Raw genomic sequence first — 27,970 nt, forward strand, 5'->3', positions numbered from 1 at the left:
CCGGGAGTGGTGTTTCCCTGAGGGAGAGACCCCCCCCGGCCCCATATCCAAGCCATGGGGTGTGCCCGGGACCCGCTGCGAGGCTGGGAGTGTCATTTCCCTGAGGGAGAGACCCCCCCCAGCCCCAAATCCCAGCCGTGGGGTGTGCCCGGGGCCCGCTGCCAGGCTGGGAGCGGTGTTTCCCTGAGGGAGAGACCCCCCCCAGCCCCAAATCCCAGCCGTGGGGTGTGCCCGGGACCCGCTGCGAGGCCGGGAGCGGCGTTTCCCTGAGGGAGAGACCCCCCCCGGCCCCATATCCAAGCCATGGGGTGTGCCCGGGACCCGCTGCGAGGCCGGGAGCGGCGTTTCCCTGAGGGAGAGACTCCCCCCGGCCCCATATCCCAGCCGTGGGGTGTGCCTGGGGCCCGCTGCGAGGCCGGGAGCGGCGTTTCCCTGAGGGAGACCCCCCTGGCCCCCTTCCCCCCCCAACCCTGGCCCTGGGGCTGCACTTTCTTCCTTCTCTCCTATCCTTCAGGAAAGTTGCCTTCATTACCCAACTGCACCTCAGTCCTCTTGCAGCCCCTCAGCCTCTTCCAGGATGTGAAGTTTCCACCCTTTTCCCCTGTGCAGACCCCCTTGCACCCCTCCACCTTTGGTTAAGAGGTTCTTCCCAGCCCTCCAAACCTGCCCCAGGGTCTCAGCAGCTCTTCTCTGTCCTGACAGAGGCAGCAGCCTGTGCTTGTGTTTGAAACAGGAGCCAGGATACTTCTGGTTTCTTCTCTGGTAAGGTATGGTGTGTGTATGGGCTGATACACCCGTTCCAGTCTTGGTTATGGTTTTGGTAAGTAACGTCAGATCATCTCTGTTGTTTAACTTACCCTTTTTGTCTTTTGTTTAGGAGACCTTTTACTGCTGTCCTCACACCCCCAGTTTTGCTCTAGGTGGAAACCAGAGCACATCCTCTAACTGGTCACCAGGGTTGGTGGCGGGCATGGACCAGTACCACTTCAGCGACGAGATCACCATTCATTCGGAGATGCATCTCCCTGGATTTTCAGAAAGTCAGGGGCTGAACTGCAGTGACACTCTCAACCACGATTTGTGTCTAAATACAAAAGACATGACGTATGCAGGCCTGAGCGGCTTAGATATGGTTCCAGGCCTTTCAGCTGCAGATATGGCCAGTGATACTTTGGAGGCCAATTTAAATGGACTCTCCTTGTATTCAGTGAAGGACTGTGATTCTGTTAAACTCCTTGAAGAGTCTGACTCTGACTCACAGCCTTCTTTGCGTGGTGAGTACACTGGACTTTGCTTTCACTGTTATTTTGAGGGGTATCTTACAGATCAAAGCAGCCAGAGCTATTTAGTAGTTTTATATAGAAGGAAGAGTCTATGTCATGGAAATTTTGAGGGGGTCGAAGTAGCAGGTATGTTTTTTTTTTTAAATCAGTTTTAGGTTCTTGTCATGTAAGCACTTCACAAATGTTTCTTGTTGCCTTTTACCTGTAAAATGCTATTCAAATTGATAATGCTGTAGAAGATAATTATTATTATAATACTTCTCTTTCACAGGAATTTCACTTCTGTCCTATTTTCTTAAAATTATACCCTAGATAGGAATATGTTTTCTTCAGAAGTCCTTGCAACCTGCTCTCCAGCTGGAAATGGAAAATTTGGAGGCATTAAAATGACAGATTTGCTAAATATGTTGTTAACATCTATATTACTAGCTTTCCCTGAAGCAGAGAAGAGACATTCTGTTTAATTCTTTTTGCATTTCAAATTCTCTGTGAAATGGATTAAGCAAAATGGGCTTTTTCTAGGTCTACCATTAAAAGTTAAAAGGAGAGTGCCTTTAGTGAAACGCTCCTCTTGAGGGAATGGATAACTTAATTGCTAATGTATATAAGAGCACACAAAATTTAGGTGACTTGAAAACAACACAAATCAAAAACCATAGCTAACAGCACTCAAATGAGAACATGAGATTTTCTCGTAATGACTGAGGTCTATGTTTTTATTGATTCACAAGCTAGTAGTAGCAAGGTGTAATAGGTCTCCCTCTCCTTTCTTACTCATAGGTAAGAAATCTTGAATTGTCTCAAAGTCCAAGCTAACGGGAAGTACCTGGTTTATCAGGCGGTTAGTCATCTGATAGCCTTAGATAAAATTCTGTATTGTTCAGTTGAACAAAATGGTTCAGAATTATCTCTTTTTCTCCCTCTTTTTTTCCCCCCAGGAAAGGGGAAAAAAATTGGTAAAATTCATTACAATCGCTGGTCCAGTTAAGAGGTTTGAAACAGCCAAGTGTGTTACGGAGCCTGTGTGAGGGTAGGACATCAGTTTATTTGTTTATGGAAACCCTAGAAATAAAGTATTTGCAGAGCTGCAAATCATAATAGTTGGAGCAGATTTACAGGATTTTCATCTCATTTTTATGCAGATAATCAGTTGTCGAAAACCTTGGACCAGAGTTCTCAAACAGAATTACGAAAAGAAACACTTTTTTATTAGGAATAAAGTGAAAAGCTTGTCGTCACAAGAGTAACTCGATATGGCACTGGGCATAACCTAAGGATATTACTTTCTCCCTCTGTTTAGAACTGGGGCTTCCCACACTTTCAGGATCTAAGGAAGTTGAACAAGGAGGCAGATCCAGTTCTGGTACTGCAAGGAAAGGAAAGCATCAGCACAACTCTCCTCAGACCTCGTTCCTGGATTGCAGTCTCTGTGGGAAGGTGTTCAGCAGTGCCAGCTCTCTTAGCAAACATTACCTGACTCATAGCCAGGAACGGAAACACGTCTGTAGAATCTGCAGCAAAGCTTTTAAACGGCAGGACCACCTGTATGTAGGCATTTACCGTTAAAAATGCATAGAGTTGTTATGGTCCGTTTCACAGATGTAAATAAGACTCCTCTCTGTATACTGTATTTTCCAATTTCAGAAGCTGGTAGAAGTTACAGCGCTCGGTAGTCTTTGTTAGTGTTCTCGGGTTAGCAAACACTGTCGAGTTGCATCACAAAACTATTTCACTAGCACATGCGAATGAACTTTGAATTTTCCAGAGCAGGCTGGTGCAGAAAAAGCCTCAAATGCACTCGTTTCTGTCCAGCTGCAGAAGGATTTGTAATTCTGAACTGTATAATAGGAATTAAAGTCTTTTTCTTTCTGATGACTGGCTTAGGGAAAATTGTATTGGTATTGAAAGAGTTTGTAGCGGGTAGTCAAGTTCTGATTTTGGCAGCCAATGTTTTAGGAACTGTTGCAGTTAAAGCTTGCTTGTTCATGCAGCTGCTACCTCGGATCCTAAACTTTCAAATGCTGTAAAGCATTTATTGTTAACTCTGAACAGCTTTTGATACACCAAACCTTCAGCAGTCTATTGTAGTTCTACTTTTTGGCAATGGTGGTCCAGGGTTAAGTAAAACAAGTGTGGTGCATCAGACCAGAGCAGTTGCCAACAGTCATGCATACCTCTTCTGTCCTGAAAAGTGGCTCTGTGAAGTGACATTGTGGAATTTTACAGTCACAGTTTTCCGTTAACTTACGTAGCATGCTTGCTTAATTTGGAAGATTTGGGTTTTTTTCCTCTCTCTACCAAACTTAGCCAAACTGAAAGACAATCGGGACCAGATTAGGCCCTCCCTTTAGCTTGTCTGGACTGATATCCGTGTGGATATTCACAAGTATAATTTGAATTATAGTCTGAAAGCACTGTGATTATAACAGTGCAGAGAGAGTATTTTGATTGTGGTAGTTGTTAGCTGAGAATGCATAAAAATCCAGTTCTGACTTAACAGCATCCTTGCTGAGTGTGTGGGGGTTGACAGGTTGAAAACCTCCTCCTAGATTTTAGGAGAATTTGAGATTTCTTTTGAACAGTTTTTTCTGGAGATATGCCAGCGACGGTGATAGGCAGGGGAAGTTGGGTTGTTCTGCTTCCCAGAGTGAAAAGCGATTGGACTGCAGTTTAGTGAACCTCTTCTGAATAGAAGCCAAATTATGCTTTGATTTATATCCTGTGCCACATCTTTGACTTGAGTAGAACTGTGCTAAATAAAAGGAGTGCAAGAGCTGCAGTGGTTTAGATGCAAAATGGTTTAATTGTTCAGTTGGAAACGTTAACATGCAAAATGTGCCTCTTCTTGGTTATCACAGGAGCGGGCACATGTTGACACATCAGAAAACAAAACCTTTTATGTGCTCAGAAAAAGGCTGCACTAAGAGTTACTGTGATCACCGTTCATTACGCCGGCATTATGAAGTGCAGCATGGCTTGTGCGTCTCGAAGGAGACTCCTGATGAAGATGGTGGTGAGGAATCGCTGCTTTCTCACAGTACATTTATCCAAGCAGGACAAGGCAGCGTGAGGGCTACGGAAAGATTGGCTGTGCACTCGGAGTCCAAGTCAGATTCTTCTCCACCCAGCAGGGATCTACTGAGATGCATTGTGAACAACTTTGTAAATCAGAAGCTTCCATCAGCTCCATTGTCCTCTGCAGAGCACACAAATACTGATTTAACAGGCTCGTGGCCACCCTGTTCCTCTTCAGCCAGCCAGGTCTCTTGCATTGCTTCGAGCGCTAGTGGACTTGTTGAGGCTGCAGGTGGTGATATATTGAAGAATCACCTTCCTTGCCAAAAGAGTGCTGCTTCTTCCAATGTATATGCTATAATAAATCCTGGTAATGTATCTGTAATTGCACCAGGTGAGAACATAGTTACAAATTTGACTGATAGATCTTTGATGCCAGAGCCACAGTTCCCCCTGGAGCCCACAGGGCTTGAATATTGTCCTAACAATACTCTACCTTGTTTTCCCATGTTCAGAGGGCAGAAGACGTCTGCAAACTCTTACCCGCCAAGTGGTAACTTTCAGTGGATGAAAAACATGCCAGTTTGTGCTAAAAACAAAAGGAATAGCGTCTGTGTTGCTCACAAGCCATCTGTTGTAGCTCAGGATGTTTCAGAGGGGTTAGCTGGACCTTCCCACACATTCTCAGCCTTTCCGCAGACCTATGAGTGTCCAGACACTTTATCTTTCACTGTTGCACCTTTTAAAACCGAAGAGGAAATGTTGGGTGAATCAGCGCTTGGTTGTTCTGAGGAAACCTTTAGGTCAGCAAGAAGCCATGAGTCTCATCTGTGGGAGAGCTGTGGGGAGTTGAATTTTCAGGACATTCAAAAGCAGAATGTGTTCCAGAGTGAGAGCAGCCCTTTAGTCAGGCAGCTTGTCATGAAATCTCAGGAGTCTGTGGTGAGCCAGGAGCAGGTGCAAGTGCAGCAGCACCTGTTTCAGATGATAACCAAATCTCAGCATATTCTGTCTCATGCCCAAATGGTGGCTCCATCCCAGCTAGTGACTTCTGAGGCTAAACACATGGCACCAAAACCACTCCAAACAGTATTTCAGCAGCCGCCTCACTTGACTCACCATCTTTCAGAGCCAACAGAATATGAAGGGTCTTCCACGTACCTGCAGAAGAGCATAACCCAGTTTCAGAAGGACATTTTATCAGATAGTGAGGAAAGAGGACAGCAAACAGTCCCAACTTTTCAGTCCCTTCAGCCAGGACTTGTGAAAGAATGTGTAGGATTAAAAGATGCCTCTATTCCTAGTCAACTACAGTCTGCAATGCATGACAACGCCATGGGATACCATTCATATGGGAAGTCAAATCAGCTAGAAAACAAGCCTTCGGTATCTAACAGAAAAGAGAAAAGTAAAGGTTGTAGCAAAGAAATGGGCGGAAAAACACAGTCGGGTGTTGGTAGATCTCGACGTTTGCCTGGTATCCGTAAAGAAAAACTGAAATTTGACATGACTTGCGCAGCTTCCCCAAGTCAAGTAGCTATGGCGTCCTTCTCGTCATCTGGTCCTTCCTCTACTCCTGTGTTCAGGGAGAAGCCCAGGCTGACCATTTTCAATAGGATTCAAGTATGTTCATGTACTCTTTCTTTGTGTTTAGAAGTCTGTCATTTCAGTTCTTAAATGACTTAAATATTTTTCGTTAGATTGAAGTATAGAACGTGAAGGTGTAGTGAAAAGGTTTTACTTTTTAAAAATAGATTTTTTTTTATTTTAAGTACAAATACTTGTCAATAACCTGTTGTTTTATAAAGTACATGGAGGGGTTAATTTTATTACTTTGGAAAACAAACCCGGGGCTCTGCTTTGCAGTGAGTTACTGGAGGAGTCGGGAGTAGAACACAGGACGCCTGTCTTGGAGTACAGTGCCTTAGCCATTTATTGTCTTCCCGTGCTCTTTTAAGTGCTTTTTATTAGTGTTGACAGCTCTAGATTCACCAGTAATAATACTCAGCACTTACATGGCACTTTACATGTCCAGAGTGCTCTAAAAACATTAACTAATTAATCCAGTGCCAAAGGTTTAGAAATGATTTAACAAGATCAAGTCTTGGGATATTTAGTAACATGATACATAGCCTTTCACCTAGCTTATTGGTTTGGCTTGCGCACAGGTCAGTAATAATCAAAAGTTGCTAACATCTGAGCGTTTGGCAGGCTCAGTTCTGCCATGGGCACACGCCTGTAGAACTTGAACTACTTTCTCAATTGGAAGTAATTGGTATCTAGTTGCCTGTGTCAACAGGGAGATCAAGAGTCAATCTACATGAACTTCTCACCTTTAGAGATAGTCCCTTGAGGTCAAAGTCAAAATATGTTAACTGAGTGGGGTTGTATAAGCGTGTGTTAGTGATAAATATGCTGTATCTGTTTTTGGGACTGAATATCTCCAAAGTGTAGGGTTGATTTAAATTTTTTTTTTTTTTGGTAATTAGTTGGACTTTGTGCTTATACACAAATCTGAAGAATTCTTGCCCTCCCTCAGGCATGACTCTGTTCTGTGGGGTGTGCTGCTGCTTTTTCTGAGGTTGTCCTCCTTGCCTAGGCGCAAGAGGACTGTAACCCCTCAAAGCAAGGAATCTCTTCTGCACTGAGGTTAAACCAATTTTGTGTTATTCTTTTCTGGTTTCCTTTTTGGATACTTGAAAAGGCATCTGTACTCGAGATGTTACTTGAACTGTCAAGGTGAGAAATCTGGTGGCTAGGGGAGTCTTAAATTTGCATCCCTTCGTAACTCTGGGAGATTTCAGGAGCCTGGGCTGTATATGGGGCTTTGGTGAGTCGTCCTCCTGCTTTCAAGCTCCTGATTGTAGCCAGGGACAAGAGGTTATTTTCTCTGTACTGCTGAGATAATGATTAGTTTTCTCTTAAAGCAGTGGCCCATCTTTCTGTCTTTCTAAGTCGCATACCAAAGTCTCTGTGAGCCTGAGAGCCACCAAGCACATACGTGCATTTCAGAGGGCTGTGGGATGGGGAAGTTTTGGAAGTACTTGGCAGGCTGGAGATACCCTTGGCTGCACAAGGGTCTCACCGCTCTGTTGTGAGCTGCGGCTGGGCAGGGCGTGCAGTCCCAGAACGACCTGACAACATGGTTTCAGCAGACTCTGACTTGATGCCAGCAGCAGCTGGGGATTTGGATTATCCGATACTCCCTGCACCCCTGGAGCTGTGTTGCTGGTCATGTGGCACAACTGTGGCATGGGAACCGTGTGTGGCTGGAGAATCAGAGCGTGGCCACCCCTGCTTAAACAGCTTGTGATGGAAATAATTCTGTTTGCTATCTGTGTTATGTAAATAGGGATTCATGTTTGCATGTGTATTTACAGTGTGCACATGCGTATCTAAGTGTTACAAGGAATATTGATTAATGACTGTAAAGATTTATGAGATCTGTTAATGAGTGTTGCTGTACTGTGCAAGTGCAAATTGTTATTTTCATGGAGGAAACTCAGATGTTCCATTTCTTTAAACGTGGAATGACTTTATTGTAAAGTTTTACTTGCAGACAGAATAACATCTGTTTTTGATTATTGCTTCTTTTAACTGCAGGGTGGAAATATCTACAGCCTTACTAACACAGTAAAGGAAGAAAGTTTGTCAGCTGGGTGGTAAGCTGGTTACATTGAAGTTTTGAGTTTTGCTTTTGTTTTATTTTTAAATTTGACTTTCAGGTCTGGCTTCTAGTGTGTATGTTAGCAGTTAGTCAGGTGCATTTCTTTTCCCTCGAGTTAACATACCCTTTTCATTTGACTAGCTTTAGATTGTGCTAATTAATAGATATTTAAATTAGAACCACAAGACTTTCAGAAATGTAATTTCTAACTCAATCATGAAAAATCATGCAGCAGCTTAAGCATGACAGAGGGTAACTTGAGTGAAATGTTTAAGGCTACTAAGGATGTAATAAAGAATGACTAGTCCTGTTCTTTTCACAAGTTACAACAATAAAAGGCCAAAGGATCACCGCGCAAGTAAGGAAAGGGAAATCTAGCGTAATGTTAAGAGATTCACGTAGCTGAAGGGTTTCCGACTGGCTGTGGTTAAGGCTTTACTCTCAATTTCATACCTGGTGAGTATCAAATTAAAAGAAATCACGGCTCTGCCGCCTTATCGACCTGTCTACATATCTCACAATTTACTGAATGAGAAAGTACGCTGCTGCTTGAAGAAAAGATTTTTGAATCTATGTCCTTCTGAATATCAGTGAAGTTGTGCACTGTCTGCAAAGTGCTACCTTATTTATGACAGTTAGCAACACGGCAGAAAAGGCAACTGTTGTCAGTCATTAAGAATGAAGAATTGCATCATTCTTTTTTGGCAACAAACGAAAGTCGTGGTTCCTGGTTAGCCATGTGAAAATATTTGTCTGGTACCGCTGGCATTGATAATCTAGGCAGTCTTTGATTTCCATATCAGAAGAGGTTCCAAGGATTAGCTAGGCTATAAAAATACCAGTTCTCCCAAGGTAAGGTGAGAAGTATGATGGTGCTGAGAAGCTGTAACTTCTTTTGCTTTCTTTGTAGTGTGGATAGAGAAATTGTTCTTCAGGACTTCTGATGTCACCTTTCATAAATGCTAAATTCACAAGGGGGAGTAATCCACAAATAATGCGCTTTCCATTAATGAAACCAAATTTTGCAGAAATTCCGCATTGTATTAAATGCATGGTTTCTAAGGAAAATGCTCCTGGACTTTTTAATGCAGGTCATTCTTTTTCAAAGTCATAGTGAAAAACAAAAACTTAGGGAAAAAAAAGCAGCGTATCTTTTCAAATAATACTTGTACATAGCTGTTAATAGTTACAACTCATGCAAATGCTCAAAAGAGGAGGCATATTACTGCATCTCTTATTTAAAGCTATATCTTTGTAATGCTGGTGATTGATGTCCCACTGGGGATTTTCCTCTAGTTAACATCTTTTGCTGGTAAATGAACTGTAGAGATTTCTCAGCTAGACATGAAATGAGGCTCTACAGAAGGAAAGCAAGCATGTATTTAACGTTGATAGTGACTAAATTAATAAAAAAGGTGTCCAACTTTATATAAATGTTAATTTTCTATCCCTTTTCCTTGATTTTTCACTCTTAGTAATAAGGCCAGCAGTATTCCTGCAGATGGAGGCAAATATGAAAGTGATTTTCTTTGCAAGAACTGCAGTCAGCTGTTTTATACTGAGAAAGGTCTGGAGAGCCATATGTGTTTTCATGGTGAACAATGGTATTCACCAGAAAGGAAGGAGGAGCAGCAGGTAAAGGGAAAGTGAATCCTTCAGTACTTATTATTTAATAGGAATTTGAATTAAGGTCATGAGGATTCTTTAAAACCTGCCTGTAGTGTATGGGGGTAAAAGCTGTAAAGTAACTTAACCTTTTTCCTAAAAATTCTGATGAATAAAAGAATAAGATCCAGAATCATGGTGCTACTGAAAGTCCTTCAGGTGATTATTACGTAGAGGACATTCTTGAGCAATTGTACTGTTTTGAAATCTTTTGCTATTTCCAGTAATACTTCTTACTATTCAACAAGTGAAAAAATAAGTCTGACTGTTATAGCAGATGGTATGAACTTGGGAGCTCAGTTTCATAACAATTAGGATAAGGAATTGGTACAGTAAGGATTCTGTTCCAGACTCTAACTAAATTATGTTGTTTCTAGAGAAACTTATTCAGTGTAGTGGGTCTTCAAGCAGTATCGTCATCATTATTTTATATAATGGAGAAACATTTTAAGTGAATTGAAAGAATAGTTTGCAAAGCACTTTGACAGCCTCAGGTGGGTGATGCCAGAAGGTATACCTAATATCCTTATTTTTCTTTGTGGTAAGGTGCACGATGCAGAAAACGTAAACGTTCAGAAACTGTTGCTCAAGCCAACAGGAGATGGAAATAGTCCCTCAAGAACTGAGATGCATTTAGAAGATGTAACAGTGGCTCCTCTGGTGATTCCTGTCTCAGTACCTGTGACGACTACAAACCCGCAAGCAGGGAATGAAGTGGGTCACAATTGTGTGCTTAAAGTATTTTAATGATTTAATAATGACATCCTAGTTCACTAACTTCATTGGAATTGCTTCTTTGAGCAACTGGTCACGTATGTGTGAATTTCACTGGCTTAGCCAGCAGAGAGTATTTGTACTGTGTTATAGCTCCCTTAAATCCCCCCAATAATAATTCAAGTAACGCTACAGTAATGGACTCGATAGTAAAGTTTCCAGGGTCTGTCCCTCTGAGAGTAATTGATTGGAAATATTTTAACCCATTAGTCACCTTCAGTTGCATGAAACTAAAAGATGATGTGAGAAGTGTCAACGGTATGATGCAAGACAGATACTTGGCATTAAGAGTCTAGGAATTTTACCAGGTATTTTAAAGAATTTTAAGGCTATTTCAGAACGAAAACTTTTTCTCTCAATTCTCCCTAACTGCAAAGAAACTTGTAGAGGGTTCTTCTCAACAGCTCTTGTTCTCGTGAGTGTGTCTGACTTACCTAGAGCTGTCCACATGAGTAGGGGCTAGAGCAGAGGGTCCTTTGCCTGCATTCCATGTGTTTTGGAATTTGATGTTCATTATGGAGCTCCGAATAAAAGGTCATGAAACTGAGAATCTAGAAAAAAAGCCAGATATGCGACAGATACAGAGGAAAGCTTGAAACTGCATAGGATGTGTATGTTTTTAAGAGCCTTGAACTTGTAATGCTTACCTTCTGTGACAAACAGGCGTTTGACTGTTTGTCTGGAATTGTTTGTTCAGGTTAATGAAGAGGAAAGCCAGGATGCGAAGGACCTCAAAGAAAGCTTGCACCAAAAAAAGAGGAAGAGGCAAACTCGGCCAAAATCGCTTTTTATCCCACCTCCACCTTCTTCTGAAGTACAACCAGGGATGGGAGGATGTTACCAAAGTAATCTTCGTTCACCTGTGTTCCTGGTTGATCATCTCCTGAGAGACTTGTTCCAGTGCTCTCCTTACACCCCACCTCCAATGCTCAGCCCAATAAGGGAAGGATCAGGGCTTTATTTCAGCACTCTCTGCTCTTCTGCTAATGGTGATCCCAACCAGCTGTTCAGTACTGTATTAGGTAATATAATCCTAACATCTGCACTTAAATAATATAACTAGAAATGAATCCAGTTGGCTATCATTCGTTTTACAGGAACAGAAAATTAACCCACAGTCTTTTGTGCAGTCATTTATTCCAAGATAAATAGGTTAGAAATTAAAATGACATCCACCTTCCTGTATGATATATTATTATATAATATGCAGGCCAGTGGATATATGGACATTTACATTCAGCAATTTAAGAATAACTGCTGACCTGATTTTATTTTACCAGTTTGTGGTAAACAAACAAACAAAAACAACAAAAACCCCACAACTTAATCTAAGAATGAAATATATGTAGTGGCGACACCAAGACAATTAAATGTTAGTATAGCCATATCAAAGTGAGTTGTAAGTGTTTCCATTTGTCAGGCCGGGTTCTGCTAGTGCTAGGACAAGCGCGTGCATATGTCTATTTTAAAATTGCAAAAAACGGTACAGTGGGTACCTGTGTTTCACGGGCAGCAGCCGGTGCACTGCGATTTCCTCTGGGTCCCGTTTCTGCTGGGTGGTACGTAATCTGTAGTTATGTTTAGAGGCCACAGCTGAATTGAGGCTGTATGCCCACAAATATGGGCTCTGCCCATGCCTTTGTAATGCATTTCAAAGAAGGCTCTAAAACATAGAAGTACACGACTTCCAGTTTGTACTTCCCATTGTAGCTCTTGTTTTCTAGAAGGAGATGCAAGTAGCCTGCCAGGATTTGGCTCTCGTATTGTCTTTTGTTTATAAAATTAAGAACTGTTCGATCCATGTGAGGATGACTTTTGACCAGTGGTCAGATGCAACTGTAAAATTGTATCTGGATGGGCCATAGAGCTTGAGAGCTCTAGTGTGCAGAAGTCCAGTAAGCAGTTTCACCGAATCCAAGGGAATTCCAAGAGAATAGTTACTAAGTGGTTTGCTCAGATGAGAGTGAGAAATAAGGCTAAAGGACAGTCTCAGCAGAGTGATTTTTATCTTGAGCATTTTTATATTTTTTAGACAGAATGGACAGAGACTTTGGATTTTGCCTTGTGAAGGATAACACCAAAATCAGCATTGAGCCGTAAGTTATGACATAATAATTAGAATAATATGAAATATTTGGAAAATGAGTAATGAGGGAACTGCAGTTTTAGGAATCTAATGTCTGGTTAGTTCAACTGCGTGGCTGTAGAGGCCTTTTAAGTTAATATTCACCTTCTCCCTCCCACTCCCTCATGAATCTATCACTTGGCAGATTCTCTCAGTCTTGCATCACTGGTAGGATTAATAGCGTTTTTGGCTAGGTGATATCAGATGCTGGCCAGAATGAAGTTTCAACAGAATACCCAGTGCTCTCCCAGTGAAATATTGGCTTTGTTCATGTGTTAGGCTAGCGTCGTAAATAAAGATTCCTGTCTCTCTCTCATTCTACAGGATATTCAGACATCTTTTTTTTTTCCTTTGTCATAGGCTTCTCTCTCTTTTTGTTGCCCATTATTGGTCTCAGTTTGAACCTCACGCTTTGTGCCAGGTTTGAGGAAGGGAGAACAAACTTTCTTAGTTGTGTGGAGGCAGAAGCATTTCAGAGAGAGCACAGTAATTCTGTTAGTGCAAAGAAGTGACTATGCTGAAGAGAAAAGGAGAATTAGTGATGCTTCGCAGGGAAATTTGTGTGCTGTATACATACCATATTTACTACACCTGAGCATTGCTCATTCACATATACCCTCTTTGTGTGTGTGTGTATGTGTATCTGCATGCTTAATATGATGTATCTGTTCACAGTTCGTTTCTTCCTCACCTCCTCTTTCTTATTACTTTAGACACATTAACATTGGAAGTCGATTTCAGGCAGACATACCAAACCTCCAGGATAGATCGTACTTAGAAAATGATGAGCAGGCAGCCTCGTTAGTGTGGAAGCCCTGGGGAGACATCGCAACTAACCAGGAAACACAGGACAGAGGTTTCTTTAAAAATTTTCTTTCGAAGCCACCCCCAAGATACTGTGATTAAAAACTGCCATGTTTTCATTACAGCTTTTTGCACTTTATATTCTCCCCCTTCTTTTCTTGACTTCCTTCTCACATAGTGGCAGTAGAGGAAAGGAATTTGTCAGTTTTGGTAGAACTGGAGCAGTAAGCAAATAATAACTGTTACGCTCTCAGTAGCATCTTCCATGAGAAATGGTGACAGTTGTCTATAGCCGTCCCAGTTCGTCTGCAGTGACCTTGAAAGAGGAGAGATTTGTCCCCAGGGTTGTCAAAGAAAACCATTCTTAACGTAGTGACAGCTATGCCCAAACAGTCAAGACATCTAACTTTTCTCCTTGTGTTTTATTGGTATCCAGTTTGACTGTTGTAATTGGTCTGTTTTCCCTCTTGGTGTCTTTGTATTGCACCTTTTCTTCTTTCATTGCAGAAATTTACTTCGTTTGTTTTTTTGTTGCCTTTGTAGTAACAGAACTGCTGAATATGGCCTGCTCCAGTGTAATGCCCGGTGGAGGAACTAACCTAGAACTAGCCTTGCATTGTCTGCATGAAGCGCAAGGCAATGTTCTGGTAAGAAGCAGCTATTTGGTCATAATTAATAATGGCCTGGGTTGGGCTTTGCTAATGATGTGAACTGGCAATCATTCCATGTTTTCTAGACATAATCCACAGGCCGAAATTTGGTCTCTTTACTAAGCTTGCAGAAGTACTTAAAAATACAGCTTGCAGAGTCCTTAAACGCTGCCTTTTGCTACTGTCTGAATTAATATATCTTGGAATTATGAAGCCCATCATGGAAAGAACTTGTTTTGTCTCTTGTAAAATATGTGACAATTTGGAGAATATATGCAACACTACCCTGAGCATTAGGAATGAAGGAATTGCCATATTCGATAAAACCCAAGATCTGTTCTCAGTAAACATCTTGTATTTGGCAATTGCAACATCACTAGGCACTCCTTGCTGAGCAAGTGCCTCCAGTATGGGTCCTGTTTACTTTAGTCTGAGTGTGTTTGCTTTGCTTTATGCCCACTGAAGAAGGGATATAATGCTAGCAGAAAACTGTATATGCTGCATCTCCACGAGGAGGCTCTACTAGCACATGTGCTGCAGCAGGGACAAGCCCAAAATGACTACAGCAGAGAGAAATTTTCTCCTGAAGGTGGCAGGTGGGTCTCACAACTTAGATCCCAGATATTTGCCAATTTTTTCGATTTTTGTAGAACACCTAGGTGTGGAAATATGTCCATGAACTTCAATGGGCTGAGGTCAGACTCCTAGAGAGCGTTATGTCTTCACACCGAAATTAAATCGATACCAAACACTGTTGTTAAGTGTTGACCTGTATGAGCAAAATTTTCTTCTGAATAATAGTGGACTGAATAATTGAAGTAGCAAAAGAGCTGAGAGCAAGATTTGCTTCTTTGCTCCTCTTGGGGGGGGAATCTAAAATCTTTTGGTATTAAATTGCTGCAGGAGGCCCTGGAGATGCTGCTCTTTGGAGGGCCCCAGAAATCTGAATCCCATCCTCTTGCTAATTACCGTTACGCAGGTAAATTGAAAATAGAGCCTGTCGGTTTAGTCAATGATCAGAAACACTAGCAGAAACAGCAGTTGGATATGATTGCTTTTTGTCTATCTGTATTCTGATTTAAAGAGTTTGCTTTAAAAAAAAAAGGTATGTGTAAACAAAGATCCTCGTCCTTTGGAACAAGGAAAGTACCAGAAAAGCACTTCAGCTTTTATCCGTCTACAGTGCTTTCTTACACGGAAATGCCTTGTTCTTGTATTTCGACTTGCATCTTTAGCGTGCACTGCCCTGCAGTGACACCCAATGGGAGAAGCATGTTGAAATGTGGCAGTCACAAATACTCGTTACGGTAGTGTATTCCTTTCACTCCTGCCTGTGCTTTACAGCAGGCAGTGCTTACTATGCTGCCAATAATATTGCTAATAAATGCATGGCTGTATTCAGTAATTGTTTTCTGAAGGGGGAGAGATGTAGATACATGAATAATAAATACATTGTGCTGATTTCTGAGGAATGACGACCCATTAGGCTTCCTGAGTGATCTAATAACCTGCATGTTACTGTTTGTTGCTAGGTTCGGATGTTTGGACACCTGTTGAGAGGCAGTTGTTTAAAAAGGCTTTTTGTGTACACAAGAAGGATTTTTACCTGATACAGAAGAAGGTAAAGCCTCTAGACAGAGACTGATCTAGGGATAAGACTATATTGTCCGTTTGATGTTCTTTTTCTGTTCTGTGTTGATTAACCACACTTTATGTTTGCCAGTGGCTTCCAGACTGAGCCAGATAGTTTTAACTGAAGACTTGGATGGGGTAGTTTGCTCCAGACGTTGCTAAAACATGTTCACGAAGTTAAAAACTGTTCTTGCATTCTTTTTCAAAATTAGAATGCAAGATAATCTGTTTTTCTTTTTTTTTCAGTTTCTCAAAAATTCAAAGCAATAGGAGTTCAGAGGTGCAGTTTGTGTAGGTGATGAACTCAAAGCTGTAACAGAAAGAGTGAATTTGTAATCTTTTTTTCTCCTTTTAGCATTAAAAGGTTATACTTTTTGTGTTTTTACTTTATTTTTTTTTCTTTAACTGTTGCATTGAAAACCAGTCATTCTTGGTCAGGGGCTGTTAGTGTTGACAGGCTTAACACAAAAAGTAATGTTTTGAATTGTCTCTTAGCATCCTATTCTTTAAAACATTTTCTTTGCTTACTGCTTAAAAGACATCACTACAAGACATTATTTGCCCTAACATATAATTACAACAGGGCAAAATACCAGAGATATTAAAATAATGAAGCATTATGCTAACCAGCTGTATGAAGGGTACAGATTTGCCTTTCCAGCACTTCCTTTACAGCTTTCTTAGAAGAGGAAGATTTGTTTTCTGTCTCCTTTTCTGTCTGGTTTCACAGTCATATATACCTCGGAACTGATATGGCCCATGCCATTGTGATAACTGGAGAGAACAGGGGAAAAGGAAAGCTATGCTAGATGCATTTGTTGTGTATCTGACTCTTCCGTGTTCTACTACAGTATGTTCATTATAGATTGCTTCTGTTTTTCTCCTAATAGATTCAGACTAAGAATGTGTCCCAGTGTGTTGAATATTACTATATCTGGAAAAAAATAATAAAATTTGACTACAGTCGAGTTCAAGTAATAGAAAAAAAGGTCAAGAAAGACAAGAATGAGTTAGAAAAGACTGAAGAAAAGGTAGAAAAACTGCTGGGGATTTGTATGAGATCAATTCCATAATGAACGATGTTTCAATATTTTATGAAATGTGCAGTTCACGCTTCCCAGGGAGAGTCTGTGGCAGACACGTTCTCATTTTATTCTGCTGCTTCTCTGATAAACTTGTAAAGTTCTACAGAATAACTTTGAAACAACAAAGCAGTATTTCATAGTTAGAATTTTATACCATTACTCCAATGTGCCATTAATCTTTATAGATAGTATTTGTCCTTGATGTGCTGGCACCATTGCTGATTTAAAAAAGATTTAATTCCCAGCTTCTAATTACTAACATTAGTAAACCTGTTACCATTAAATTTGTTGCTGCTGATTGTCAGGGATAGTCTGTAACATGCCAGTACTCCATAAAAGGAGCTGCTGGCTACATGACTCTACCACTCTGCACGGGTATTGCTAAAACATTCATTGCTAATCAGCAGGAATTTGGTTAGTAGAAGTATTTTTTGTGATAGAAACTGGATAACCATGTAACTTTGAGGCTTAGTAATTTTATACTTTAAACCTGTTTTAAACTTTTATGGAGAGAAGTGCTATTTCATTTAGGATAGCATAAATATTGGGCTGTTCTTTACAAGGTCTGCGCTTCTACCCCATTCTAACAGCTGAATTAAGGTGTGTGTTGCTGGCTTTTGTTTTTATTTGCTTTTTTTTTTTCCTCCAGCTATTTTGTGTTCAAAGAAGTTCACCTGGGCAGACTTAGGCCAGTATAATTTTGTTCTGGATTTAATACACTCTTATTGTCTGGGCATTTTAGAGATTTTTTTTTCAAACTAGTCTTTTACCTCAGCTATTCCACCGCTGTGCTACAAACCTTCCTGAAGAGAAGGAAAAATTACTAAATGTTGTCCGATTTACAGACTGCTTGCAGCCCTCCCAAAAGACATGGTCATCTGCCTAAAGAAAGCATGAAGATGAAGCAAAAGAGTTATAAAAAGATGCCCCACAGTACATGGAGTCCATCCTGCAGCCTGAAAGGATCTCCATACCAGTCTGGAAGTACAGACGATCAGTGTGCATTTCCATGTAGAGAGTGTGAAAGGTATGGGTAGCTATTAATCATTGTTCTAGAGATCTGCTCATTTTGGCTGAAACAGTTTTAAACAAACTTTAAAAGCCAACCAAGGGGCAGAGGGGAAACAGAGCTAAACAGCAGTTTGAGGATTACACCTGCCCCTTGTTTTTACTCTACAACTAAGTTTCAACTTAAATGTATTTCCTGTTTAAATATGAAAGTCTCACACAAACGGGAGTACTGGCAAAATGAAGAAATGAAACTTTGACGTACCACACATCAAAATACAGAAAATCAAAGAAGTAGAAGTAATGAAGCTTGATTTAACAGTGTTTATCTAATTAGGAAAAGGAATTACCAACCCATGTTTGTTTTCCAACTTCTAGGGTTTTTGACAAGATAAAAAGTCGAAATGCTCATATGAAATGCCATCGCCTGCAGGAGCAGGTAGAGCCTCTCATGAAGATAAAATGGCCCTTGAAACATTTTAAAAATGAAGCAAAGATGGAAGAAACCCAGACGATGACCTCCTCCAGTGGTAACTGGGAAACTACAATTTCAGAGTAGCAATGAGGTTAGTTTTCTCTGTTTAGAAAATACATAAGCATTTTCTAGCATCTGAGCAGTTGTTGCACTCTGAGGAGGATTAGATGACATGATGTTGCCCCCACTCTCCAATTTAATCCATCAGTAGCACAGCAGTAGTTGCACCAATGCCGAAAAACAATCTCAGCTTTTCCTAGCACAGAAAAGCTCTCGGTGAAGCTGCAGAGAAAATTTAGTTCCTGCAGAGAACATTCTCTCAAGGATTTCAGGAAGAAAAGCTGCAACTTTTTGTGTGTAGAATTATTTAAAAGCTTATTTGGATTTTCTCAGCATTTAGCACCAATGGTTGGTGTCAAGTTTGACAAAAAGGAATGTAAAGGCAGCAAATGTTCCTCACTTATATCAACACTGCAAAGATATGTGTGTTAAATTAAGTATGCATGCCTGGCATTAAATTACAATTATGCATGGTTCAAAAAAAATAAGTAGTTGTTAATGGCTGTAAAATAGCTGTTGTACAAATACTAGAAGCTCTTTACTTCTGCTTTTGTTTAATTAAAGAAGTCCCCTTGCCTCCATTAAAAAGAAAAGTTAGATGCGCTTAGCCTTTACTTTTTACTATCAGTTTCAGGATTTGGTGGTTGTTAGAAGGAGAGAGAATAGGGAAATCAATGAGAAATTGTCATTGTATTTAATATCCTGTTTTGCCATAAAGTGGTAGTCATGCACAGCATTTCAGATTTAGAATATAGTACTCTTCTGATCCATGTTTTTTTTTTCAAATGTGCTTTCTACATAGCTCATTAAATTGGGTTCTTGAATAGCAGATGTAAAAGTTCCTGGACTACTCTTGCTGGTTATACTATAAATAATTAAAGCAAAACTTGTTATACTTGGTTGGTGGTCCGAATGCTGCATGCTACGTCAACATTAGTCTTGAAAGAAGTAGCTGAGCATGTACTTCAGCAAGTCCAGTTCCTCTCAGTCAGGTGGCAGGTGGATGTCAAGATAGATCCTGAAACGGTTTTGAAAGTTAAAGTTCTGCCGACTTGAGACCGCAAACCAGTTGAGTCTCAGGACTGATTCAAGACTGTAATTTCCCATTACATCATAGCTACTTCAGTCTTCACTTTCCAGTCCAAATGCAAACATTTCTTTCATCTTGCTATCACATAATACAGTATACAAGTCATTGGCATTTCTGTCTTGGTATTTCCAATAGGGTGAGGAATGGAGCAGGAGTTGCATGTGATATGTTCTATTTATTCTATCGCTGGAAAGTGCTCAGACACTGTAGTGATAAACGTGGTAGAAGAGCCAGAACGTGGTTAAACACGTTTGATCTGCCAAAAATATTCTTAATTATCTAGCAGAATCACCGATAGTATTTCATAATATTTAAAGCACCATATCCAGTTGTGTATTATTGCACAAATTTGTCTGTTATTTTATTTGCATAAATAACACAACCTTGCTAAACTGCATTTGGTAGTTAAAATTGAGGTTTTGATGAGTTCCATGAATAAAATATAATTAAGGGGTCTTTTCTCCACTGGGAGGGATAAAAGGCTTTTTGTTGCCAGGCCACAAGATTTCATGGCTTTGTTTTGTTTTAATTTTTGCAAGGCTGAATACTGATATTCAATACAAACAAATCTTTATTCCGGTCCCACTCTCAGCTCCATTCTCTCATTGAAGGAGCAATATTCAGGTCTGGGCCGTGAAAACTTGTTCACCCAAAGCAGAAAGAGGCTTCGCAGAGTAGGTACAAACTCTGTTCCTTCTCTTTTCATAAGTTACGTTCTTATATTTAAAAGAAAAAGAAAAAGTCAAACATTTTTTTTCTAGCCCTTATGATTTCAAAAGGAAACAAGCTGCCTTCTGAAAAGGGCCTTAAACAGAGCTTTGGCAGGAATTTTCCTTGTCTCGGTGTGCTGTTCGCTGGGAAGTCCACCACTTAGGCTGCATCTATTCACAGAAATTTCAACACTGACTAAAAAATGAATGGTGCAGACCTCCATGTGGGTAAGCACAATGGCTTAACCAAGATTTTCATTCTTTGGGAGGAAATGCAGGAAAAGTTTCAGCTGTTCCTGCTCCTGCCCCTGAGAAAGGCCTCCATATGCTACTTGAATGTATACTACGTAAACTACAGGTAGTATACGACGTATGTACAGGCTGGTGTTACCTTCCCAGTGTAGTGATCTGCTGTACGATGCTAAAGGCAGCCAGGGCGGACAGCATTCTTCTAAAGCTGTTTTGCTTGAATAATGAGCAACCCTGCCAGCAGACAGGAAAGTAGTTTTGAGGAATGACAATTTTAACATTAATGCAACAGAAATAAAATTGCAAAACAGTAAACAGCGGGTGTTTTCCTTAAAAAAAAAAAAAAAAAAAAAAGAAGTGTAATGTGATGATGCAGCACTGAATAATCTTAATTATATACATATATTAACATAGTGACCTCTGCTTTATAAACAGTTGCTACAATTATAACTTATTAGCATATCCCAAAGGAAAATTCAGAGGTGATTTCAAGTTTAAGTTGATATAACTTGTAGGTTTTTTTCACGATCGTTGCCGGCAGTAAGCGTGGGATGCCCTGTGTGTTCAGTTTGGGCAGCCCTTTGTCGTAGGACATCCCAGAACGCGGTGCCCTAGGTGAAGTTAGTTCCACGATGCCTGAACGTCCTCTGGGCTTCCGTCCTTTTGTGGGTATCAGAAAACAATACAATGCGGTTAATTAAGGTGGTATTTGTGGATGAATTAATATTGTTGGCACACCTCTGTTTTGTATCCACGTGGGACAACAATGTCACAAGGCATATATTTGTCCTGGCAGTTCGGCGTGTGTCTGAGCCTGTTCTCGACTCCAGGCTTGCCTGCAATCGGTGCTGTTCGCATGCAAAGACGCACTCAGGCATGGTCTAAGCCTGCGTTTGTGAAGCTGTTTAGAGGAGAGCTTGAATGCGTTCAGTGCTTTCATCCTGGCCCAGGCTCTTGTGTGTCCCCTGGGTGGATCCAATGTAGGTAGGGATAGGTGATCTCTAGCACAGAGGAAATGCTTTGAGCCTGAGCAAAAAAAAAAACTGACTGTAGGCTCCGCGGTGGGCAAAAAAGCGAGTCCTGGAAGGAGCGGGTGTTTACACCTCCTCCTGAGCTTGCTCTTCACTGTGAATATTGCCAAAGTGATTACAAAAAGGCGTAGGCAGGAATTTGGAAAAATATTCAGCATTGGCTCCCACTGGCGTAGATGGGTAACTGCACTGGGGGTGTTGGACCAACAACTGAGTGTCGGAAAGCCTGACACATCCAGTAAACACCTGCTGACCAATGAAAGAGCTCCACATACCCTTCTCCACACATCTTAGTGTAGACTTCTGTTACGAGTCTCATTACTGTTTCTCATTGATTCTAAAAAATCAAAGTTTTGGTGCAAGAACAGAATTTGGTCCAGATTCTCAGGTGCCAGGACCGCCCGCCGATGTTCCAGGGCGCTCTCGCTGGCGGCGAAAGCCTGGTCAGGCAATACAGCTGTTGCTGGGACAGCGAGGTACTGCCTGCTCAGTCTTGCCACGGCCGGGAAGCGGTGCTCGTTGCTTTTCCACCAGTCCAGGGGGTTGGTGCTGCGTTTGCAGAGGGGCTCTACAATGTAGTTTTCCAATTGCTGGTGGATCTCGGGCATGCTCTCTGTTGGGTCCTTCCCCAAAAGGATGTCATACATGCTCTGTGACTGGCTGCTTGAGCATCTGTCCTTGTGAGCAGACAGCTGGCTAGCTGTTTCTCCACCCTCTGCTTTGTAATCTGAGTTTGGCATCCAAAAATGGGTAGCAGATGGGGACTGGTAATTGAAAACCTGCGACAGCATATTTTTGACTCTTTTATGTAGTTCACTTCTCAGGCTGGGGCTCAGAAACCTCATCTCTTTGAATCGGGGGTCTAAAAAGGAGGCAATAACTGCTGGGCTTTCCAGCACTTTCTCATCCTCCGATATGCCCCAGCGCTGTGTCAGCTCTGACCTTATATTGCCTACGACTGTCTTGATGACACTGCTGGCCTCTTCCGACTGCTGCCCAATGGCAGTGACGATCCCATGAATGCAAGGCATCAGAGACGATATGGATACGTTCTGCTCCTCCCGCAAGAACGAAGTAGCAATCTTAATTGTCCTCATGACTGGTACCAGGTCCTGCAAGAGCTTCCACTGGTGGTCAGCCAAGTTCTGAACAGCTGCTATGCCTTTGGGATGTTCCTCTAAGACGGACATGATAGCCCACTTGAGATCCAGGAGACTCTCGCACATTTCAATTGTTGTTATCCAGCGAGACCCCACGTCCATCACCAGTTTCAGCTTGGTTTTATTGATGGCTTCTAGCTTACTATTTAAAGAGCAGGTGGCTTTTGCGTCCTGCTGAAAATATCTCACAATGCCCCGAGCAGTGCTCAGAGCCTCTTGTACCTGCTCAACTTCCAGCCCGGCTTTGATGCAGAGATGAAGGGTGTGAGCAGCGCAGCACAGGCTGGTCCAGCCGTACACGTTTTTCAGCTGTTGCGAATTCGCTGCTGTGTTCTGCAGGCTGTCATGCATTACGCAGAAAACAGACTTGTTGGACAAACCAAATTCAGACAGGACAGCATACAGCTTCTCTCCTAAATTGCCCTCGGCTTTGTTTTCATGCACTTGCTGCGTTTCCATAACGCACCTTGCCCGACGCCATTCCCCGTCGATGAAGTTAGCCATGATTGTCAGGTATGTCTGACTGAGCTGGGAGACCCAGAACTCCACGCAGATGACGATGGCCTGAGCTGTTTGCAAATAGTGCTCTAGGTGCTGCTTGACTACGTTGTACCTGTGCCACAACATGCTGGAGAGCTGCACAGGTGATGGGAGAGTAAAACTAGGTTCCAGGTACCCAATGAGGAGCCCAAAACCTTTGTCTTTTACTATGGAAAGAGGGTGCAGGTCGCGGAATATCATCTCGAGCACCAGCTCCAGAATCATGTCAGTCCTCGGTTCTGAGCAGGACGCGGCGTGGTACAGACTGTTTTCTGGCGTCGTTTGCCTGGACCGCTTCACAACGTTTTCCTGAGCTGTGTAGTCGGACTCAGAAGCCTGATCGTCTTTGAGCTGTGACAGTAAAGTGTCGCGGATGCTGTGCTTCCTCACCAGGTGCTCCCGCATCGTGGTGGTACTGTTATGGAAGGAGAGCTGCTTCTTGCAGACGTTGCACTCGACATAGGCGTCTCCGAGCTTCGTGTAGTAATTCCAGACTTTAGACTTCCGGCGGTCAACGTAGAGAGAGGTACTTGTGCCATCGTGACTGGTGCCTTTCTCTCTCTTCCTCCTGGAGGCTGGCCCAAGGTTGGCTGCCATATTGTATGTGTTGAAGACCATTGATATTTCCTCTGAAAAGAAGAGAAAATGCAGCACAATGTAATCTAAAAATTGAATACAAGCCTCCCTTTAAATCTTCTTGCTTTAGTCCCTTTCATTATTCTAAGCCAGAGGCACACAGTAACGTTTTCTGATGTATAAATCCTTAGCAAAACATTTCTATCTGCATCTTTAATACAAAGTGTCAACACAGCTTTTAAGTATCATGTTCAGATATTGCTATTTACAGCTTTCTACATCTTTTTGAGAAAAAGCCAAAGAAATACACATACCTTGTACTGTCTGAGGGTAGGACTGAGTGATGATAGGAAGAGATTGCTCTTCTGTTGTCTCCTCTTTTGGCTGCGAGTCTCCTCCGTTGTCCTCTGGCTTGACGCATTTCTGCAAGAACTGAGATACTCTCTTGGAGTTTACATCTGCCATTTTGTTCTTTGCAAGAGTTTGGAGGGGGGAAAAATAAGGATCGTTAGAAAAATGGTGGTGGCTATTAAAAGCTATCACCCAGAAGTGGTTGGGGGTTAGAAGCTGGGAAGATAGGGCCAGAAAAGGCTCAGTTTATACATAGTCTTTCTTTAAGTATTTGCTGTCAGACACTGGAAAGTGGACTAGGCGAGACTGTTGCTGTGACAAGGGCCATCATCCTGTACTTCTGACCTAAGCAATTAAAATTGCACAGTTTAATGCACGATCAGACTGCTCTTTTAGTTACGCTAGGGTGGTGATATCATTATCTAAGCCCCTGCGCTGTTTTACAAGGGTCTCATGCAGTAATTAATCATTACCTACACTACCTGTCATCTGTGGGTTTCATAGCATTTTGGTCCTAAAACGTTTCCAGGATTAGGTTCTTTGTTTGAAATCTAGGATCAAACCAGTACAAGACAGGGAAAGCTGTAATGGTAATTTAATTCGGCTTTCTGTATGATCTACTGTGGTAATTCCTGTCCTAGAGGGAATTTCTTTTCCTTAGAAGTATAAGATATTATCTGCCTAGTGCTGAGGTATTTCAGTGAAATGTGGCAGTGTAACAACCGAAGCAAATTGGACAGCGCTGTAAATTAGAAGGATGTAAAGCAACAGTATATATAGTTCAGCGAAAAGGAAACCTCCTCCTTCATACTTCAGTGACCCTGCAGGCTGATTTTCCCCCAATTAGCAAAAGAGAGTCTGTTCTAGCTTCCTATCAGTGATTCATGCACTGAGAAATATGGGTTTCTTAGTCATTCCCTTACCTCCCCTCTTTATTCCTCTCTTCAGAAGTGGAAAGGCAGTGTTCTGGCAGTGTGAGTATGAGAAGAGACGCTCGCACACAGCTGCTTGTTAAGTCTTCTGAGAGCTGGGATCTCCCTCTGCACTGCAGCATTCGGTGCAGAGGGCAGGGGCTACCTGGCACCAGTCTTTAAGACCAGGAAGCCCTTGAAGGCATCATAAACCATAGATTTATATATCTCACAGGCATGGATTTTAGTAAAGAAGGAACTGGTTGTTTCACGTATGAAAAACGCCGCTGCACGCGCTTCTGGCAGGCAAGCTGGAGAGCTGCATGTCGTGAGCTACAGTGCGTTTCTCAGGTGGCTGGGGACACCTGTTCTGTGTTTTACCTCTGGAAGGAGTCGCTCATCTGGCAACGGGCACGACAAAAATCTATGCTAGCAAGGTCGTCCGCTCTGGCAGCGAGAGGTGGAAAGCGGTTTCTGCATGGATTGCACCTGCCTGAGCATGCTTGTCAGGAGACTGTCCTTAAAATTAAATCCTAGCTTAGCTCTCCCTTTGAATTGCCTTGTCATTTCGGGCTGCCTGCTGCAGCCGTTGATTCCTGCCGCCACTTTGTGTAACTCTACGAAGCGTTCGGAGGAGGGGAGGACGCGTCGCATGTGGAAAAGCTGCTGCAACGCCATGGAGAGTCACATCGCGTGGCTGAAGGCAGTGCCGGATGATGGTGGAAATAACCCAGCTGGTGACGTCACATTTAAAACCTCCAGCCGGCCGTAGGTAGCTGCTGTATTCAGGGGAATTCCTGCCTGAAAATTATTCTGCAGGCTCATTTGTTCTGCCAATTAGTGTTTCACCTCCCCTGCACTGAAAAGCTGTCAGCTATAGGCATTGTGTTCAGTACATGGCAAAAAAAAAAAAAAAAAAAAGCATATTGAGGTGCACGGATCGAAAGAAAGCTTAGACAGATGGAGAAACAAGCAGACAGAGGTCGTTTTATACTCACGCCTTTGTTAGCATGGGCGCAACAGGGGCTGGAGGGCTGTTGGCAGTGCGGAGCTGTGCGGGAGAAGGGGAGTGCTACCCTTTCACCTGGAAGTAATTCATTTAGGGCTCCTCTCAAAAGTTCGTGCTGGGAGGAGAAGTGCCGGGAACCGAGATGGATGCGCCGTTGGCAGCGCGGCGGCGAGCGTGCCGGCACACGCGGCAGCCCGGGAGCTCGGGCTTGCTTGCGCGCAGCGAGGGCGTCTCGGTTTGCCTTCGGAAGAGGTCCTTTACCCGCTTAGGGCGGCCAGTTTAAAAAAAAAAAAAACCCGATTAATCGTGATCTGTTGCAAAATTAAGAACCCGTTGTGTTGCTGGATACCCTGCTAACGAGGTACGCAGTTTTAACTGTGTGAGTGCTTAGCCACGAGAACAAGTTTCCGGAGAAGCGGCATATTTTGTGTCACGAGTAGAAGTCTTTCTGGAAAGGCAGCCCAGAACCTGCATCCTAGGGGCAAGACGCAGCCCACAGCTTCGCTCCGTATGTCTCGCAGCCGTATGGTTTTGTGTCCGCTATGGTTAGATAGCACTAAGATACACATTAAACGTGTGGCCTACCAAAGCTGTATGAAAGATTTATTTGGCCCTGAGGGAGAAGAACGTACGTTATTGCGCTCACTAAAGGAAGATAACATTTTGTGTCCTGGGTGAGTCAGACTGGATGAGCTGAGAGTCCCTTTCAGTCTTAAAATCTGTGAGTCTGTAAAATCAAAGCTTGGTCCTAGCTAATTAATAGAGAACATGGGATTTTGCTTAAATGTCTCTTTAAAGGAGTTGGCAGTGGCCCAGAGGGCGCACCATGGGGCAGGGCCCCCCGGGTGGCTGAGCGTCTGTGCTCTCTCCCCCGACTGCAAATGGCTAAAGCTGTGCCTCAGCTTCTGCATCTCTGGAAGGGGTTAATGGTTGTGTCTGGTGAGGTCGCAGCATTTACAAATCTGCTACCGGAGTGGTATTCCTTTAAAAGGAACATAGAGCCTTCCTCCAGCCGCTCAGAGATGCATCAAAACACCTTGGGCGATGACGGCTCCTCAACGCGCGGCTCGCGCACAGCGCCATATGGAACACGTCCGTAAGCTCCAGCCCACCTAAAAATCGGAGACCGCAGCGAGGAGAACGGTGGCGGCAATTATCTCCGGCTGATTTATGGTAGAGCGAGGGAAGGAGCAGCCGCGCAGAGACACGACTTCGTGTCTCGACAGAAAGCCCAAACCGGCGGGCTCTGACCGCCGCCAGGCAGGAGCTCGTCCCTCCTTCGCCGTCTCATGACGAGCCGGTCTGTCGCGGAGTTTCCTTGCGCTTCGCCTGCTCTCGCGGCAAACCAGGATTTCTGTCGTTGCTTAATCCGCCGGAGCCGGCAGCCGCTTGCAACCCCTCTCTTTGATGCTGCGGGGAGATGTACTGGCTCGTGCAAGAGCGCTGGCCGCCCTGCTCTGTCGTCGAGGCCCAAAGCGTCAGTTAAATCGTCCAGGCCCAGGCCTGGGAGGTGCTAAATAATCCTCGGTGAATTCAGTACCGGCAGGAACGCGGGAGCGTGGCTGGCCCCAGAGTTCGTCGGGATGCAAACGCACGAAAAGAGCTGTGCTTTCCCGCGCCGTGACTCTGCCGCCCTGACGCTGGTCTGTCAGTACACCTGAAAAAGGACAAAAATGCTTTTATTTAACGCTGTCAAACCAGGTTCCTGCAGGGACCTCGCGCTCCCGGAGCCTGAGCTCCTGTGCGGCCGGACGCAGCCATGTAGCAACCTGCCAGGGTCGCCCTGCTCCCCCCCCTCCCCGGCTGCCGGGGGACCCCAGGGTCGCAGTGCCCCCCAGCTCCTGCGGGGACGGGGAGACCCCAGTGTTACTGTGACCCCCTCAGCTGCTGGGGAACCCTAAGGTCACTGTGCCCCCCAGCTCCTGGGGGACTCCAAGGTCTCTGTGCCCCCCCCCAGCTCCCAGGGCACCCCAGAGTCACTGTGCCCCCAAAGCCCCTGGAGGACCCCAAGGTCTCTGTGCCCCCCCCCAGCTGCCAGGCGATCCCAGAGTCATTGTGCCCCCCCCAGCTCCTGGGGGACCCCAAGGTCTCTGTACCCCC

General features: G+C 43.2%; 2 protein-coding genes across 9 annotated transcripts; one reads left to right on the plus strand and one right to left on the minus strand.

The window, feature by feature from the left end:
- The first annotated feature begins 379 nt into the window (after positions 1-379).
- Positions 380-18,267, plus strand: ZNF541 (zinc finger protein 541). 3 transcript variants are annotated; one of them, XM_068910049.1, is made up of 16 exons: positions 380-767; positions 878-1,274; positions 2,584-2,827; positions 4,142-5,921; positions 7,902-7,960; positions 9,441-9,600; positions 10,177-10,344; positions 11,102-11,426; positions 12,437-12,500; positions 13,243-13,385; positions 13,877-13,980; positions 14,887-14,962; positions 15,516-15,604; positions 16,506-16,646; positions 17,546-17,727; positions 18,087-18,267. In XM_068910049.1, the coding sequence occupies exons 2-16, from the start codon at positions 971-973 to the stop codon at positions 18,265-18,267; spliced, it is 4,020 nt and encodes a 1,339-aa protein (XP_068766150.1). In that variant the 5' UTR covers positions 380-767; positions 878-970. The 3 variants fall into 3 exon arrangements, with proteins under 3 accessions (XP_068766150.1, XP_068766148.1, XP_068766149.1); XM_068910047.1 differs by lacking the exon at positions 16,506-16,646; XM_068910048.1 differs by lacking the exon at positions 16,506-16,646 and having other exon boundaries at positions 719-762.
- On the minus strand, positions 18,019-27,841 carry LOC104143963 (E3 SUMO-protein ligase ZBED1-like). 6 transcript variants are annotated; one of them, XM_068910053.1, is made up of 4 exons: positions 27,411-27,841; positions 25,860-27,280; positions 23,914-24,070; positions 18,019-23,652 (listed from the first exon to the last, which is right to left on the minus strand). In XM_068910053.1, exons 3-4 carry the CDS (start codon positions 24,062-24,064, stop codon positions 21,614-21,616), a joined length of 2,190 nt encoding a protein of 729 aa, XP_068766154.1. In that variant the 5' UTR covers positions 24,065-24,070; positions 25,860-27,280; positions 27,411-27,841; the 3' UTR covers positions 18,019-21,613. The 6 variants fall into 6 exon arrangements, with proteins under 6 accessions (XP_068766154.1, XP_068766153.1, XP_068766156.1 ...); XM_068910052.1 differs by having other exon boundaries at positions 25,860-27,327; XM_068910055.1 differs by adding an exon at positions 24,874-25,735 and having other exon boundaries at positions 23,914-24,031; positions 25,860-27,841.
- Positions 27,842-27,970: the final 129 nt, after the last annotated feature.

This window comes from Struthio camelus, chromosome 16 (genome assembly GCF_040807025.1).
Source record: "Struthio camelus isolate bStrCam1 chromosome 16, bStrCam1.hap1, whole genome shotgun sequence".
In the NCBI taxonomy this organism is placed as follows: domain Eukaryota; kingdom Metazoa; phylum Chordata; class Aves; order Struthioniformes; family Struthionidae; genus Struthio; species Struthio camelus.

Coding starts and splice junctions, on each gene's coding strand:
- ZNF541 (XM_068910049.1), top strand. CDS start 971: ATGGACCAGTACCACTTCAGCGACGAGATCACCATTCATTCGGAGATG. Junction 9,601..10,176: donor AAAGGAAGGAGGAGCAGCAG/GTAAAGGGAAAG, acceptor CTTTGTGGTAAG/GTGCACGATGCAGAAAACGT. Junction 10,345..11,101: donor ACCCGCAAGCAGGGAATGAA/GTGGGTCACAAT, acceptor TTGTTTGTTCAG/GTTAATGAAGAGGAAAGCCA.
- LOC104143963 (XM_068910053.1), bottom strand. CDS start 24,064: ATGGCAGATGTAAACTCCAAGAGAGTATCTCAGTTCTTGCAGAAATGC. Junction 23,653..23,913: donor CTACCCTCAGACAGTACAAG/GTATGTGTATTT, acceptor TCTTCTTTTCAG/AGGAAATATCAATGGTCTTC.